At 37.7% G+C, this 17,607-nt stretch overlaps 1 protein-coding gene across 9 annotated transcripts in view; it reads left to right on the plus strand.

Annotated features, from left to right (window-relative positions):
• The window catches only part of CEP170 (centrosomal protein 170), a 107,469-nt gene that overhangs the window by 38,851 nt on the left and 51,011 nt on the right, over nucleotides 1-17,607 (plus strand). For all 9 annotated transcript variants that reach the window (XM_075089377.1, XM_075089379.1, XM_075089383.1 and 6 more), the window contains exons 8-9: nucleotides 6,861-7,337; nucleotides 9,827-10,473. In XM_075089377.1, coding sequence (XP_074945478.1) covers nucleotides 6,861-7,337; nucleotides 9,827-10,473 — 1,124 coding nt within the window. The remainder of the gene's footprint in view (nucleotides 1-6,860; nucleotides 7,338-9,826; nucleotides 10,474-17,607) is intronic.

Here is a 17,607-nt window from a genome sequence, read left to right on the forward strand (position 1 = left end):
TTCCGTTTTTCTCAACAAAAAGCAAAAATGAGTAAGTCGTCAGTTACAAAGAAAAAGAATTAAGTCCTTGCCTTCCAGTCTTGCCACTGACAGACTTGGTAGCCATGTGATTCACCTTACTTTCGAGATCACAGGAAGCATTAACTGTTGGCTGTGAAACCCGTGACTCTATCTTGCTGTATAGGCCAAAACAGGGATGGTAAAGTCTCTAGTATCTGGTTTTTTATTGCTTAGATTCCATGTCTGTAGCAAACTAATGTAACAAAAATATTAATTCATTAAACCTTTTATACTTTTGTATATCTATTCATTGTTTTAATTTAAAAAAACAAGCACGTTATTTGCCCTCATTAAATATTGGATTATTAAAAAGTAATATCCTGAAGTCTGTGGGTTTGGTGCCATGCCATTAACAAGGTATGACACAAGATTCCAGCTTCTATTTAGTAGCATGCCTATTCTTTCTTTTTTTTCATAGTTGTAAATTGCTTTTTCAAAAGCAATATTGCATCAAATGGTTTGCATGCTCCTGTATTTATTTTACCAAGAGATTTTTTCAGAAAGTGATCAGTGCTTCTGTCTTAGTTCCTGAGTTTGAAGAAAAATAAGATACCAACTTCCTCTCAAATGAATCAAGAAGGTGTAGTCTGTTTCAGTAATAAAATTAAGTTTGTTCTATACAGAACTTCAGTTACGGGGATATTTTTGCAATGCTTTGCCTTAGTGAAGTCATAATAAGGTAAATGATGAATAGATAAGGTGGACTAGTGTTTTCTACAGTGTTTAACTGGTTTTGTTTGCTTGTTTTCTGGATACATACACTATATATAAAAATAGAATTTGGGGCTGGAGTCTTCCTGGCAAATAAAACATTCCTTTTTTTGAAAATGTACAACATATGTTAGAAATCCCTTTTGTTTATGTTGTTGCTTTTTAATCATGAATTGGTCTCCTAGGAGTAGAACTAATGTACGGATAGTGTAGGAAGAGCTTGTGTTTCCTCAAACTGAGAGACTAGTAAGTCTGCAAGAATGGAATTCAGTTAGAATAAGCACATACTAAACAAAAGCTTATGTGAAATGTTACAGGAAGACACTGCTGGGAAAAAACCAAAACCTGACATTTTTGCAAAACAATTTAACTTGGGAGGATGTGGAATGAAAATCCCATGTATAGACAACTGAGTTAGTTATCTCGGATCACTTAACCTCTGCTTAGACATTAATTGTATGTTTTACTAGTCTGATTTTGACTGTTGTAGATGTTTTTGGTAGTGTTGGCAGAAAGCCCGAGAAGACAGACCAGCTAAGAGTGGACATTTGCCTCTACGGACACATTTCCTCAATCTCAGAAGACTAACTATGTCTGTAGAAGTGTGCAAAAAATATCCTGAATATTTTCATACAATTGTAAAATAAAAGACATAAGGTTTTTGGGTCCCTTTGGCCTACAGTTACAGTTCATGAAAATATTTCGATATTTTCTTCACGCATTAGGTGTTATAACATAGATCAATATAATTATTGGAAATCAATACAAAGAAGTACATTAATGAAAGGAAATTAGAAACTTCATAAGACTGTCATGTTTGGATATTTTAAAAATAAAAATTAACTTTAAAGTATTTAAAGTATTTAAAACACCAGTTTGGAACATGCTTCTTTATATAAACTGCCTAAAGTAGGTACATTACAGGTGAATTCATGTACATAAATTCTTAAACCTTTTGTTCAGTAACTCAAATCGATAAAGCCTGATATAATTTTCACAAATTAATCCTATGAAGAATCCGCTTCATGCTTTAATGAATTGCTACATGATTATTCACCGAATAGAAAAGAAGGCATGAATTATAACAGATGGGGCAAGGTTTAATGAGGAGACTGAAACAGGAGATTTGTTTCTGCTAAGCCAACTATAGACAATTAGTCTTTATAGTCTCAAGTTAATAAGATTATTTCAATGTTACTGTCTTTCTATCACAACAGAAACTCGCTAGTGGAAATTGTTTACAAACAGAGCAGAATATCCCAGAAAACTTGAAAAAGAAAAAAAAATTCTGCTTTTTTTCAGACATGCATGTTGTTTTAATTTTATGATACATAGATAGATCTACTAGTCTGTATTAGAATGAAAGGTTGCATATACACCTATGGTGTGACTTTATCTACGCTGCAGCTGTTAAACTTGTATGTTATTGGCAAGTTTAGGGGGTGTGTAATTATTATTTCCATGTGTTATACTCTTGCTTCCAGGAAAAGCAAAAACTGCATTCTCTGTTGATCTCACTAGTAGTTGTAGAATTTTACATCATTAATGCCTTTACCAGAAATCTGAGAAAACATAGAAAGAAATTTTTAAACAGGCTTTAAGAATCTGAAGTGATTTTTCCATTTGGCTTGAGGTATTTTTTTAATTCCAGCATTGTGTAACAATATATCAAATGTTCCTTACATTTAAGAAACAGTGTAATTTTAATGTAAAGCAGGCCAACTGTTATTTTAGAAAATCCAGTGTAATCACTATGTGTAGGAGATGACACACACATGTTTAATCACTTGTATTAACCTTAAAGTTCCTAGCAGTTTGTCCTGGAATTTTGAAGAGCTTTGGCCTGGAATACATGCAAGTTCTGCATACGTAAGGCTTGCTTTGCAAAGCTATAGCAGCAAATGTGCACTGTTTGTCACAGGGAGCTTACAGAACTTTTTAGAGCCATCACAGCAATATACCTAAGTAAGATTAGTTTTGCACTTTTTTAACTTTAACTCCTTTAAAGCATGCAGTTAAATTTCTATACACTACTATATTATGTTTCTATACACTACTATTTTATGTTTTTATTTAGAGAGAGCAATTTTGATGTTACTTCATCCAGAGACAGGTTGTGACAACATTAAAAGACAAAGATTTTCTTATTTAATACAAGGTGAACCATTACATGTATTTTTCACAATCTTGTCTTTAAATAACAAATGAAAAATATGCTTCAGCCATAAAGGAAAAAAGAACCTAAAAGGTAAGTGGGAAATAAAAAGTAGTAATATGGAGAGGAGAAAGGAAAACCAGAAATTCTGTTACATGTTTGAAAGCACTAACTTCAGCTTCTTTTCATTAAACATACCATTGCACAGTACCAAATATAAAGCTAACATATAAAAAATATTTTGGGGTATTGTGTAATTATGATATTTTGGCTGCTTCTTATACCTTCTGCACATAAATATTTTGCTCCAGGTTTACAGACATTTTTTCAAGAAGTGCTTTTTAAATTTCAGATAATTTTCTTTCACGCGATTTATTTTAAAAATTGTATTTTTAAGGTAGAAAAAAAGAACATTTCTAAAAAATCTCAAGACTGCAAAATATTTTCTGGGGCTTCATCCTATATTTGCAGATAATAATACATTCAAATACACAGGCATTTTATTGCGTATCTGATAGATTGTGTTGAATAGCACAGAACATCTATGGCATTTCTTGTCCAGGCTGGCAAGTAAAATTTTAAGATTCTGACTGTGTATGTAACTGATTTTTTAAGTTTTATTTCTTAATCTAAAATTCCTAGGAGGTGTAATGAATTTTGCTAACAATATAAAGTGAATGTTTCTTTTCTGATGATCATGTCTGAGACTATTCTAGCAAAGAATCTCCCTGCATCTCCATTGGGTTAAGCCTATGATTTCCCAAATATAACATAGTTTCCCTCTTAGCCTCTCTTAGACTCGTTATTTCATTAATAGTGTTGCTACACCTGAGTAGCAGCTACAGCTAGTGCTTCCTTTCTTGCCTTGGAGAAACTGTTGCACAGTTGGCTTTTGTAGCTCTAGACCTATGTAGAATGAGAGCGACTCCTTTACAGATACCCTGGTTCTTTCCTGCCCCTTTCCTTTCCCTCTTGCCAGTTCAGAACCCATCCGGCCTCATTTTCCCAAAACACACTTTCAATTCCACACAACTGCCTTTTTTGCTGTACAGATACTATGCTTGTTCTGTTTAAAAATTATAGAACTGTGGCGACCACTTTCTTCAGTATTTGCTTGAGGATTTTCTCTTAAAGTATTTAGTCTGATATGTAATTTCCTTCATCTTGGCAGATGACTTTTTATAATAGGATTTCAAAGGTAAGGCTATTTTATAGATCACTCCTGGTAATATTTAGAAAGCTGTAAGGACTTGCATTTAGAATTTGGGTGAAAAATTCCAAAGGATGGTTCAGATCAGGCTCTATATTAATTTTTTTGTTTCTTCATTGTTTTAAATTCCTTATTCTAATCAATTCTGATGTATTTAACTCTTCTAAAAATGCAAGTACTTCAGACTGAAAGTAGGATTTTTAAGTAATTAAAATTAACTTGTACTTCACACTTTTCATTGTATCATTTCTAAGAATTTTTCTAGTTTAGAAAAATTTACAATTTATAGTTGTTCTCACTTTTGATTAAGCGTACTGTCATAATTTAGATTCAAATGATATAGCATCTTTTAAATAAAAACTATTAGAATCAAATACTGTACATATCATTATATATAAACAGTTGATTTAAAATGTTAAATTTGCTGCAAGCAAGTTTCACAAGGAAAATTTTTTTGTGAAGTTGTCCCTCAATGCTGTCAAGCCAATGTTATAGATCCCCCCCATCCAAGCCTACCATACATCTGATGCAGTTTGGCTACAATCTTACAATTTTCAAAAGATGGTGATGAATCTGTTATTTCATATTTACTGAAAAATATTTATTTTGTGGCCAGTAGATTGCTTTTACCTGGCTCAAAAGTAGAAATATTTCTCAAAATGTACGTATTTGCCAGTTATCTTTTGAAGGAGCATTGAACGCTATATCTTGCTTAAATATTGGTTACAGGAATTATGTCAAATTGTAGTCTTGAAGCCCTGAATAGAACCATAGGAAAAAAAATAAGGTACAATGAACTGACTCCCTGGTGGATTACTCTCCTGTTCAATGTCCTGTGTTGCATACTGTAAGGATCCTGGCTCTAGGTTTGATCCTACTAGAGCTTGATCCATTCCATCCAGCTCATTACCTGGAAACAAACAAACAGTGATGGTAGTTTACCTAAATTCTAGTAGCTGCAAAGTGTGACTTTTGTGTATTTCTGTACATTTTCTGTCTAAGCATAGAAGCTTTTTTTAGTGACCTTTGCATCAGTAAAATATATTCATTCTATATTGTTTGTCTGCTGGCAGAAATGTTTTCCAGAAGGGGACTAAAAAGGCATTCCATTTCCCAGGGAGGGGAGTAGTGAGTTGCTGTTGCATTGACTGAAAACCACAGAGGTGAGATAGCTGACAGTGCAGTGAAAAGCATTAGCTAGGGTATTCTTGGAATGCAACAGCACAATATAAAAACTGTCTGAATTCTGAACATATTTTATGTTTGCAACAGCTACTTTTAGATTAAATAAATGAAAAAAAGCTGTGTTACTTCATTAGGGTTGTTCTAACATGTTGGTATCCAAGCATGGCAATAATAAAGGATGAGTATTATTTTTGTTATCATTCCATAACATCATTCTTTTTTTAACTTTTCCAGCTATTGTGCTGTCCCTTAATTAGTTCTATTTCCCTGTATCAAATTGCCATCCTTTTTTATTTTTTAACTTTTTAACCTTGTCCTAAATCTTCACAAGGAGCATGTGCTTGTGAAGAACAGCATTGTGCATTTTGCCATCCTGCATCCTTTACCCCCTTAAACTCCTGACTCTAGTATAAATGTTTCTATTGCTACCTTACTGCATATACTGTGTACTGTTCCATACACAAATGTTAACTGTCTCAGCTGATATAGTGTGGCTATTTTTAGTGCCAGAAATCTATTAATTGCATTCTTATTCCTTTACTTGCAACCTAAAACATCTTAATGTGGTTTATGATATCTCACGTAGGGACTATTCAGAATTCTTTTGCTGGAATGTAACTTGCCATCTAACATCTCAAGCTTCTGTAGCTTATAGCACAACTCTACACCAGGTATTTTGGCTAGCTTACTAGTTCATGAAATGCAACCAGAAGGTTTGTTTTCTTAAAGGTGCATTGGTAGCTTTGCTACAACCACAAGAAGCTTTGTACAGGCTATACAGTCGGACTTTAAATTGCTACCCCGTGCTTTTTCCACATTCTGCTTTCTTTACCCAGTTAGAGCATGGTTTGGTAACATTCCGCATGCTTCCAGCTATTGTTACTTTTTCTGTTCATCTACAACTTACAGAAACAAGTAAAATAAGAGCAGATGACAGTAGGATTTAGCTCAATTCTTTGGTTTTATCTTTTGTAGAAACAAAGTGTTTGAATTCCAAAACACATTCTGAATGCTTATCAGTGTTAAACTTTTCAAGCCAGAATTAATGTTGATATTGCATTAATGTGTGAATCATTTTTCCAAAGAATTTTACCAAACAAAATTATACCAGCTGTCCATACTGCAGGGGATGAAAGCTGGTTCTGGGGACACCTTGATTTGATATTTTTCCAATAGATTGGAATTGCCATAATTATCATCTATTTCCCTAGTGTTATTTACCTGTTTTCCATGTGCTGTTAACTCATCTGAGGTTTACATCATCTAAACATTTTTGGAATGGAAATTTCCTTTGGCAAATTCTAAGTGAGCTTTTTGCCACTTTGCACTCCTTACAGCCAAAGCTTGTGCTGTCTTTTCAGTAATACTTTGATATGTAACTCTGGAATAATTTTCCAGAACTATGTTGCTCGATCTTCTCTACAATCTTACCATTTATTCCAGAAATTACTCAAACAGCCTTTACAGGAGTCTGGAAACTTCTTGAAGAACCTGAAGTTCCCAAGTATTGTGAAATTTTTTTTTTTTTTTCCTTAATAGGATGCAGCACAGATGCCAAGCAAGCTGAGGAGCAATCTGCAGCTGCAAGTGAAGAACTTTATCCTTTCTGTAGGGAGCCAAGTTATTTTGAAATCCCTACAAAAGAATTCCAGCAACCTTCGCAGGTAGCAGAGAGCACTGTTCATGAAATTTCAACAAAAGACACCCAAAGCTCCCATGCAGCCGGTGCAGGGCATGCTTCATTTACCATTGAATTTGATGACAACACTCCAGGAAAAGTAACAATCAAAGATCACGTGACAAAATTCACATCAGAACAGCGCCACAAGTCAAAAAAGCCTTCTTCGTCCAGTGGTCAGGACCTGCCTGGGCTTCAAACAGTGATGATGGCTGCAGAGAGCAAAGTAGCAGATTGGCTAGCACAGAACAATCCTCCTAGAATGATATGGGAACCAACAGAGGAGGATTCCAAAAGTATTAAGAGTGATGTTCCAGTGTACTTGAAGAGACTGAAAGGTAAAGTGAATAATTCCAGCTATGTTTATTTCTGAAAGCAAAGATTCCTCACCAGCATCCAGTGAGTAGATCCCTGAGCCCTTGTGGAGTTCAGTTGAAATCACAGATACTCCACATGTGTGCAAGGATCTGTGCTGGGAAACTTTACTGCAATATTAAGTCTTAAAAAGAGGATACAAAACCAAATCTTGAATAATCTTACAATAAGTATATTAATTGGAGATATTCTAGGACAGCAGAAAACATCAGGTATTTGAAACATTGATCTTGAAAGGGAAAAGGAAAAAACCCAAACCTTAGTTAAATTTTATATAGTTCACTTTTTCTATTGCATTCCTTTAAAAAGCTGAATTGCTTTTTAGAACCGAAGCTCTGAAGTTCAATTTGTGCTTTTAGCAACTCTTCCAATAGTGTATGTTCTGTGAATATTCACGTGCTCTAAGAAAATAATTTACAGCAAAGAATACATCATATAATAATTTTGCTTAAATTGATCATGTATGATGGAGTCAAGTTTGAGTCAGGAATCTGAAATAGACCAAGAGCTTCAATTTTTATACTAAGCTTGCAGAATATTGTATTTATAAGAATGCTGCTGTTGAATGGAGTTGCAGGTGATTACTGTAGCAGTGACACTTCAAATAAAATAAAATCAAATGTTAAGTGTGAAAAGTGTACTTTCTTTTGGATGCCACTTAGCAGAGTAGAGGAGAAAGTAGCTTTGATGTTCAGATGAAGATTCCAGTGACAATTCAAACTTTCAGAATGAGAACTTCTGAAGAACTTTTTCAAGTGTCTCTTATTTTTGGATTTTAATTCCAGCAGGTTAACTCTGCAATTCCCGGTTTTCTTCATTCTGCAACTTTATCACGTCTAGCTCTTAAACCAGTTGGGACTGGGTACAATGTGCTTTGTCTTACTCATGAAACATCTCCTTTTTAAGGCTGACTCTTCCAAATTAAGCTAAAAAATACAATTTTAAAAACAGAATTATAGCAATGTGCTAGCATTAAGATAATATTTCTTCTAGAGTATATCACAGAGCATTCTTTGGTCTTCATGATACTATATCATATTAATGAACATTCTTTAAAATATTAGCCATGTCACTGTGATAAATAGGAGGGGCTTTGTTAACAAGGCCTTTTCCTGGGAGAAACTCCTTGGAGCCTGATAAATTTTCATCTGAAAGATGTATAACTTATGGGGTGCATATGGCCATAATAAATAGCTGAATTTTGTAATCTTCTGTGATCTTTTTGTATTCTCACTTGTACTTCTTCAAATCATAAAGGTAGAGGATATACCTAGCAGCTTTGAAAGTTAGATGAAAAAAACTCTCTTTGGTTTTTTCTCCTCAGCTTTTTCTTACAATATTCTGTTCTGAAGTCACACTGCTAAGATTATGTTATATGGCAAGCAGGAACATAAGTTAGGATTTCAGCTATGTATTCAGTGCTATTAGTCTGATAAGTAATGTTTCCCAATAGGTGATTACTCTTTAACTGAGTAGTGGCTGCATATCCTAACTATGCAAGTAAGAAAACCTTTTAAGAAGCTATCCTCTTGAGAATAAAAAAAAAAAATAAATTGTACGTTTTGTGTATCTATGAATAAGGCTTGATCCAAAAGAGTTTAAAGAAAGTAAAACTGTTCCTTCCCAAGAACTGACCTAAAACTTAGAAGTGTAGGCACGTTCATTGTACATGAGGTTGCTCTGAGTTAAATGTGACTTACTGTGTATGAGTATCCAGCCTTCCATGCATTTTCGGGTGTCGTTACAAAATATATGTGTATTTATGATTTATTAAATATGTATACCTTATTCATAGATCTCAAAGTAGTTTGTGGAATGAATAAGTAATAACCATTTTGCATGTGTACATCAGAAGCTGAGGGGAGTGAATGATGGAGAAAATCACTGTACTTCATGGAAAGAGTAATAAAGAATTCATTCCAATTTTCAGTAGACATTCCTGATGATAAACTGTTGTAACTGTGTGAGGAATCCAACAATATGAACTGTGGCTCTCAATTGGTATTTTCAGCTACCAGAAGGACTATTGTAGGGTTTTCTTTTTCCTCTTAACCCTGCCTAGAATTTTCAGTAGTCATTTGTAATCAACTGGCTGTGTAACAAAATAATATAATTGAGAAACATACTATAGTACAGCTGGTGAAATACTGGCTTTTGTAAGTCACTGATAAGTATTCAGAGATGAGAATTTTTGTGAAATGATTAATTCAGATGCACTGCTGTTACTGATCAGCTGATAAAGTGTTTCATTGTTTGACTCATAGCAAGTTGAATGCATTACCAAGAGCTGAACAAAACTTCCGGAGCCAGGTACTGAAAGCTGTTTGAGTCCAAACAGAAAACCAATTTGAAATCCTTTCTTTCTTAGTTTCTTTTGTTGGGTTGTTTTGTTGGGTTTTTTGGTTTGTTTGTTTGTTTCATTGTGCTATATATTCTTTTGCTTTGTTTGTAGGAAATAAGCACGATGATGGTACACAGAGCGATTCAGAAAATGCTGGTGCACACCGGCATTACAGTAAGCGGGCAGCACTTGAAGAGCACTTAAGGCATCATCATACAGAGCTGAAAAAGTCACACCAGAAAGTCCATTCCACAGAAAAGCAGCAAGAGCAAGCCAGTTTGAGTCAGACTGCCTTTATGATTGAGTTTTTTGATGAAGACCATCCTCGAAAGAGACGTTCTTACTCTTTTTCTCAGAATGTAGGAGCTCTGTGCCCGGAATCTCCCTCTCCGATACCTCATGCACGATCTGAAAGAGTGAAACCTGTGTCAGGAGAGAAAGCAGTCCCTTCATCTGTTCAAGCTAGCTCATCGCATCACAGAGCAGTACATGGTCTTCATGCAAAACTTTTAAAACAAAAATCAGAAGAGCCCTCTGCTGCATTGCCTGTCTTACAAGCTGCATTGTTAAGGAGTTCGGGAAGCCTTGGCCATAGGCCTGGTCAGAACCAGGAGATGGACAAAAAGTTGAAAAGCCAACATATTCCTGCTGCTACTGAAAAGGACAATGAGGATGACCAGAGTGACAAAGGTACTTACACTATTGAGTTGGAAAATCCCAATTCTGAAGAAATGGAAGCCCGTAAAATGATTGACAAGGTGAGAAACCTAAAATGTATTCTGATGTTAAAGTGATATGTGATGTGTGAGCAACAGTCTACCTCTTCAACTCTACTTATTAAAGCTGCTGCAATAATACAAGTTTTTAAGCCAGTCCATAATGATGAAATATGGAATGTTATAAACGCAGCAGCTGGCATTTGGCTAAAAAATATTCCTGTTTGATATTGCTGCTGTTTCTAGTTCGGTAGTTTTCATGTGTTTTCAGAAGATTTAAGTAAGAATGCTAGGCAACAGAATTCAATTAACTGGTATTTTTATGAGAGTTGCTAAATTTGGATTTATTATGTTCCTGTGGAAATGCCTATTTTTAAAATCCTACGGCCTCTGTAGTTTCCAGTATATAAATTGGTTCTGTCCAAATTAGCATAGAGAAATTAACTGTAAACATTTTCTGTACTTTTTAAAAAAAGTATATTCAATAATATAAATTTCAGCATCCATTATAAAGAGTAAGTATAAGAATACTTTCATTTTTACAGAAATGTTTACATGAAAATAATGTCACTTTTCTGGTTTGAATGTAGCTGCAAGCTTCATTAGGCTTAGGAGTATTATGATGACCAAGTAACTTTTGCTTCTTGGTAACAATATAAATAACAATAAAAGTTGTCTTTGGAGCTAAACGTAGTAGGAGAAGGCTACATTTAATCAGTTGGCTTACCTAGCTCGAAGAGGGCTTTTTTTTCCTGCTGTTGTTGTATTTTCCTAAACAATTAATTGTGGTAGAATGCTGACATCCAAGTCTAGGCAATTTTTTGGCCAATTTAGCAGGAAGTTCATTGCTTACTTGGTACAGAATCTTCTAAGGATTGATTTTGTGCGTCTAAAACTTTTATAGAGATAAATGTCTTCATGTATAAATGTATTAATACATTTAGAATGAATTTTGGCTAAACATCAAGAAATATTTCTTGAAAGACAAGCTAGCTTCACTGTTTTGATTTTGTAGAAAAATGCTGATGTAGTGGGGAAGTGGGACATTTTACTATAGATGAGGTTCTTTAATAAAAGGTGTTTATGTAGCTTTTTCTGGGGGAGAGATTGAAATAAAGAGAATTGCCTTCAATAAAATCATGAAGATAATAGTTTTGCCTCATGGATTCTGAAAAGGAGAATTTTGACTTCCTTTAGTCAGTATTCAAAGAACTTCTGAGAACTAAAAGCATTCCAAAGAAGTAAGTTAATATTAAAGAACGTCATTGCTTTGACTTAGTGGCTACAAATATCTACATTTAATTCTTAAGTTATAAATCTTCAATTAAATTGCATCGGAAAAATGTGTAAGTCCTGTTTTTGCTAAGAATTGTTGTGCAAAAGGGTTTATTTGGAAACCAGAAAAAATAATAATATTTGGAAATGGACAATTAATGTACATAAGACTGTTAATACTGTCTAATGCTTGATAAGATTTGAAATCACAGAATCACAGAATGGTAGGAGTTGGAAGGGACCTCTGGAGATCATCTTGTCCAACCCACGTGCTTAAGCGGGCACACCCAGAGCAGGGGCACAGGAACGCGTCCAGGCGGGGTTTTGAATGTGTCCAGGGAAGGAGACTCCACAGCCTCCCTGGGCAGCCTGTGCCACTGCTCTGGCACCCGCACAGGAAAGGAGTTTCTTCTCATGTTTAGCTGGAACATCCTGTGTTTCAATTTGTGCCCATTGCCCCTTGTCCTGTCATTGAGCACTACTGAAAAGAGCCTAGTCCCATCGTCCTGACACCCACCCTTTAGATGTTTATAAGCACTGATGAGATTACCCCCGCCCCAGTCTGAACAAATCCAAGTCTCTCAGCCTTTCCCCGTAAGGGAGATGCTCCAGTCCCCTGATCATCTTGGTAGCTCTCCGATGGACTTGCTCAAGCAGTATTGTGTCCTTCATAAACTGGGGAGCACAAAACTTGACACACCACTCCAAATGTGGTCTCACTAGGGCAGAGGACAGGGGCAGGATAACATCTCTCGATCTGCTGGCCACACTGCTTTTAATGCAGCCCAGGATATTGTTGGCCGACTTGGCCACAAGGGCACATTGCTGGCTCATGGTCACCTTGCTGTCCACCAGCACTCCCAGGTCCTTCTCAACAGAGCTGCTTCCCAGTAGTTCAGCCCCCAGCCTGTACTGGTGCATGGGGTTGTTCCTCCCCAGGGGCAGGACCTTGCACTTGCTTTTGTTGAATTTCATGAGGTTCCCCTGGGCCCAGCTCTCCAGCCTGTCCAGGTCTCGCTGGATGGCAGCACAGCCTTCCGGTGTATCAGCCGCTCCTCCCAGCTTGGTATCACCAGCGAACTTGCTGAGCTTACACTCTGTCCCATCATCCAGGTCACTAATGAATATGTTGAACAGGACTGGACCCAGCACAGACCCCTGGGGAACACCACTAGTGACAGGCCTCCAACCAGACTCTGCCCCGTTGATCATGACCCTCTGAGTTCTGTTGTTGAGCCAGTTCTCTGTCCACCTCACTGTCCACTCATCCAACCCACACTTCCTTGGCTTGCCTGTGAGGAGGCTATGGGAGACAGTGTTGAATGCCTTACTGAAGTAAAGATGGACAACATCCACTGCTGTCCCTTCATCGACCCAGCCAGTCACACCATCATAGAAGGCTATCAGGTTGGTGAAGCATGATTTTCCCTTGGTGAATCCATGTTGACTATTTCTGATAGCTTTTTCCTCTACATGGCTGGAGATGTAGAAAAGTAACGGATGTTACTGAGATGCAGTGGCAGTATTTTGAGATCTTCCAGCTTTTGTATGAGTTAAACAATGTGATAGGGAGTTATCTTTGATGTGCCTTGGCAGATTTAGTTCCAAGTGGGCCTTGGCTTTCCTTGTCGCATCTCTGTATACCCTGACAACATTCCTATATTCCTCCCAAGTGGCCAGTCCTTTTTTCTACATACTGTGAACCTCCTTCTTACATTTGAGTTTCTCTAGAAGCTCTTTACTCATCCATGTGGGTCTCCTGGCTCCTCTGCCTGACTACTTCCTCCTGGGGATGCACTGATCTTGAGCTTAGAGGAAGTGGTCCTTGAATACTGTCCAGCTCTCTTGGACCCCCTGCCTTCTAGAGCACTAGCCCATGGGATTCCTCCAAGCAGGTCTTTGAAGAGGCCAAAGTTGGCCCTCTTGTAGTCCAAGGTTTTAATCTGACTTGTTGCCCTGCTTCTACCACGCAGGTATCCTGAACTCAACCATCTCATGGTCACTGCAGCCAAGGCTACCTCCAACTCACATCTTTAACCAACCCTTCCTTGTTTGGCAGCACATCTTGCCTCATTGGCTCCACCACCACTTGCATCAAGAAGTTGTCCTCAATGCTCTGCAGGAACCTTCTGGATCATGCATGGCTCGCCATGTTGCTTTTCCAGCAAATATCAGGGTGGTTGAAGTCCCCAGTGAGGACCAGGGCCTGTGATTGTGAGGCTACTTCCAGCTGTCTGTAGAAGGCTTCATCAACTTCCTCTTCTTGATCAGGTGGCCTGTAGCAAACACCCACAACAGTGTCACCCATATTGGGCTGTCCCTTAATTTTTACCCACAAGCTGTCAACTTGTTCTTCTACTCCAAAGCAGAGCTCAATGCATTCCAGTTGGTCCCTCACATAAACAGCAACCCCACCTCGCCTTGCTGGTCTTTCCTGAAAAGCCTGTAGCCATCCATGACCCCATTCCAGTCATGCGACCTATCCCACCATCTCTCTGTGATTGCAGTCAGATCATGGCCCTGTGACCACACACAGACCTCTGGTTCCTCCTGTTTGTTCCCCATGCTGCGTGCGTTGGTGTACAGGCGTTTCAGGAAGGTGCTTGAGCACCCAGGTTTCCCTGGAGGGGTGCACAAGGACCCACTATAGCCATGCAAACTCTTGAGGTGGTTGGTCTCCTGATTGCCATCGCATAAGGCCACTACAGCACCTTTGTCACGGATCTGGCTGACCTGTCATATCCCCTCATTGTATGTGATGGCATTAGCATTGCTAGTTTGTCCCTTTCCCCTTGAGTCCCTCAGTTTAAAGCCCTCTTCACCAAGTCTGCCAGCCTGCTGCCAAAGATTCCTTTGCCCTTTCCAGACAGGTGGAGTCCATCCCTCCCTAGCAGCCTGTGGTTGTTGAAGAACATGCCATTGTCATAAAAGCCAAAACCCTCACGTCGACACCAGCCACGTAACCAGGAGTTGATTTGCATTGTTCACTTATTTCTAGTCGCCCGTTTTTCTCCAGGTAGTATGGAGGAGAAGATAACTTGGGCACCAGTATTTTTCACTTGCTTTCCCAGGGCTTTATAGTCTTCCTTAGTTCTGCCCAGGCTCTGGCTTGCAGCATCATTTGTGCCCACATGGAAGAGTAGCAGAGGATAGTAATCAGTGCTCTTGACAAGTTGTGGCACCCTCTCAGTGATGTCTCAGATCTTAGCTCATGGGAGGGAGCAAACCTGTCGTGACTCCCTGTCAGGTCAGCAGATGGGTGCCTCAGTTCCTTTTAACAGAGTCACCGACTATGAGCACTCGTCTCTTCTTCTTACGGTATTCACTCTGTGCTGCTGGTACAGTTGCACCTTGTGGATCTTGCTCGTGGGCGTCTGCAGCTTCAGATCAGTTGTTGTTGGTGATACTAGAAGGTGGGGGCTGAAGCGGAGCCCTGCTTCTGCGCGTTACCAGGGTCCAAGGTGCCTCCTCAGTGGTGTCTGCTACAGGATCGTGGTTCTGCAACCACCTATCTCTGCCTCAGTTCTACTAATACTATGCAGCCTTCTAATTGTTTCTTGCCACTCAGCCACCTGGAACAACAGGTCATCACCTGTCCACACCTTGTGCAGGTACTTACCTTCACACCAAAAGAAGGGTCGGGGCACTCATTGCAACCTACTGCCTGTACTGAAGCCTCCTTCCTTACCAGTTCCGTTATTTGTGGCCTTTAATATCCATTCAGGATACCCGCAGTCAATTTTTTTTGTTTGAAACAAATTTCTCGTGTTGCAGGAGATATTCAGGAACAGGAGGTGAATGTAAGCATTAGGGATGGTAGAAAAGCATTGGTTAATATTCTTAGTGTTGTATAAAAAGCTTTTGGATATCATAAATAGCCTTTACTGCTAACCTAAAAAGTGTCACCAGTAGAAATTAAAGATTTACTAGGAAGTAATGCAGAGATGTTTTTTTCTCTGAGGTCTTCCATATCTTTTCACTTAGTATCTGTACTGGAGCATTACGAACAGTATATTTAACACACAGTCAAGAGAGTCCTGCTGCACAATTTTTATTTGATTTGGTAATATGAAGGTATATTATTTATGAAGCACAGAAAAACACCCAGTGAAGAATATCAAAATGAAATGGAAGCCAAAATTTCTTTCTCCAGCTGAGGTCAGCTTTGCTTCCCTCCTATTTTAAATTGCTACTGTTGTGAACAGTAATTCTGTTACTTTGCACAAGGTGGATAAGTGAGGAATAGGACAAGGACTTTTGTTAGCCTGTTGACTGTCATGCTGCTCTAGTGAGGATTTAAGAGACTTACTGGTATACATTTTATCAATAATTCCAGTATAACCTCCTCCTTCATTCGCCAGTCAGTCCTTTCTCTCAGCAGTAACAATGCCTGCTCAACTGAGTCTCTTCTAAGAGTGTCTGCTGGGTGAAAAAATTAACTGAAATCAAGAGTTGCATTTGCTAGGATTGGTATGAAAATGCACTACAAATAACAAGGATAACTTTCTAAAACATTTGCACAAATAATGCAGTCTTGTCAGTACCAATTTACATTAGAAAGGTGCTAGGATCCGTGTCTGGTTTACCTGAAGAAATTCATGTGAAATAAAATACTTCTGAGTTTGGGTATTTTTTACCTTTTACTGGAAGAAAGGGTGAGAATGACCAAAATACCCAAAGATTACTTTCTTTGTGACTCATTTACTTGGGGTATCTTAGCCTTAGCCTGCTCCTGTAGGCAGTGTGCTCGTTTCTCTGGAAAGGAGCATAAGAGCAAAGCACAAATGCACAGGTAGCATTAACTTGTCAAAGATCAAGGCGTGATAAATAATGCTTCTTGAAGTTAAGAATCCAGGAGAGGGATGCAGAAAATCTGAGTTAAAGTTCTCAGAAAAATGGAGGGGGGAAAAAAATCTATATAAATAAAAAAAAAGGGGGGGGGAAGACCTTAATGCTAAGCTATATTTTTTCCTTCAAAAGTACCATTTTTGCTTAATGTAGTCTTTTACTAAAGATTCTAGGAAATAAACCCAGGGACAGTAAACACTTACATGAAATGACTTGAAAAATCCAAAAAGGATGCTGTCCTGCTTATTCAACATCTTGATTTCATTTAGATTGCTAAGGATCCGTTTCTTCGTCTGTTACTCTTTCAGTCTCTGAGAAAAAAGTATTGTCTCTGCAGCAGAAAAGGAGTAGAATAACAAAGAACATATTCATTTTTTTGTGACCATTTTAAAGCCTGGCTTTTGAAAAAAAGAATGTGAGAAAGATACAAAAATAACCAGAAGGAGGAAAGACATTTTCTAAGTAACAGAAAAAATGCTTTTTAGTGAGATACTTTTCCCTAAGAGAGAGTTGTAATCAGTTATCTGTAGTGATGACTGTCTTTGAGTGTCTGTCGCTTACCTAAAAGGAAAGATTCCAAAAGCATTGAGTCTTGTGTCTTACACAACTTTCAACACCTCGATAATTTGCTGAGCCAATGAAATTAAAATCAGACAAGATACCAAGATCTGACAGGAAAGGTTGCTGGAATAAAATCAGTTTATGTAAATGCCCACAGAGACTGAACTGAGTAGGAAAAGAGAAATTTGTTCAATTGTTTGCAAATTTGCAAGTTTAAAAAAATAGATTTGATTTCAGGGCAAGAAAGATAAAGTACATAATAAAAATAGTAAGCAGGTAGTTTTCAGTCACAAATGAAAAAAAAAAAGAGATGCAAGATCTGTACACACCTGGAGTCTTCAAAAGATTGTTCAGGTTTCACTTGCATGTCAGTTAATCATTTGGATTTATTGTATTTTAAAATCTTCTATGCTTAGATCAGCTGTGACAGGAACTGATGTAATTACTTAGAATTCCTGAAATGCTAATAATTATTTCTTCTGTGCTATTATT

The sequence above is a fragment of the Phalacrocorax aristotelis genome, chromosome 3 (assembly GCF_949628215.1).
Source record: "Phalacrocorax aristotelis chromosome 3, bGulAri2.1, whole genome shotgun sequence".
In the NCBI taxonomy this organism is placed as follows: domain Eukaryota; kingdom Metazoa; phylum Chordata; class Aves; order Suliformes; family Phalacrocoracidae; genus Phalacrocorax; species Phalacrocorax aristotelis.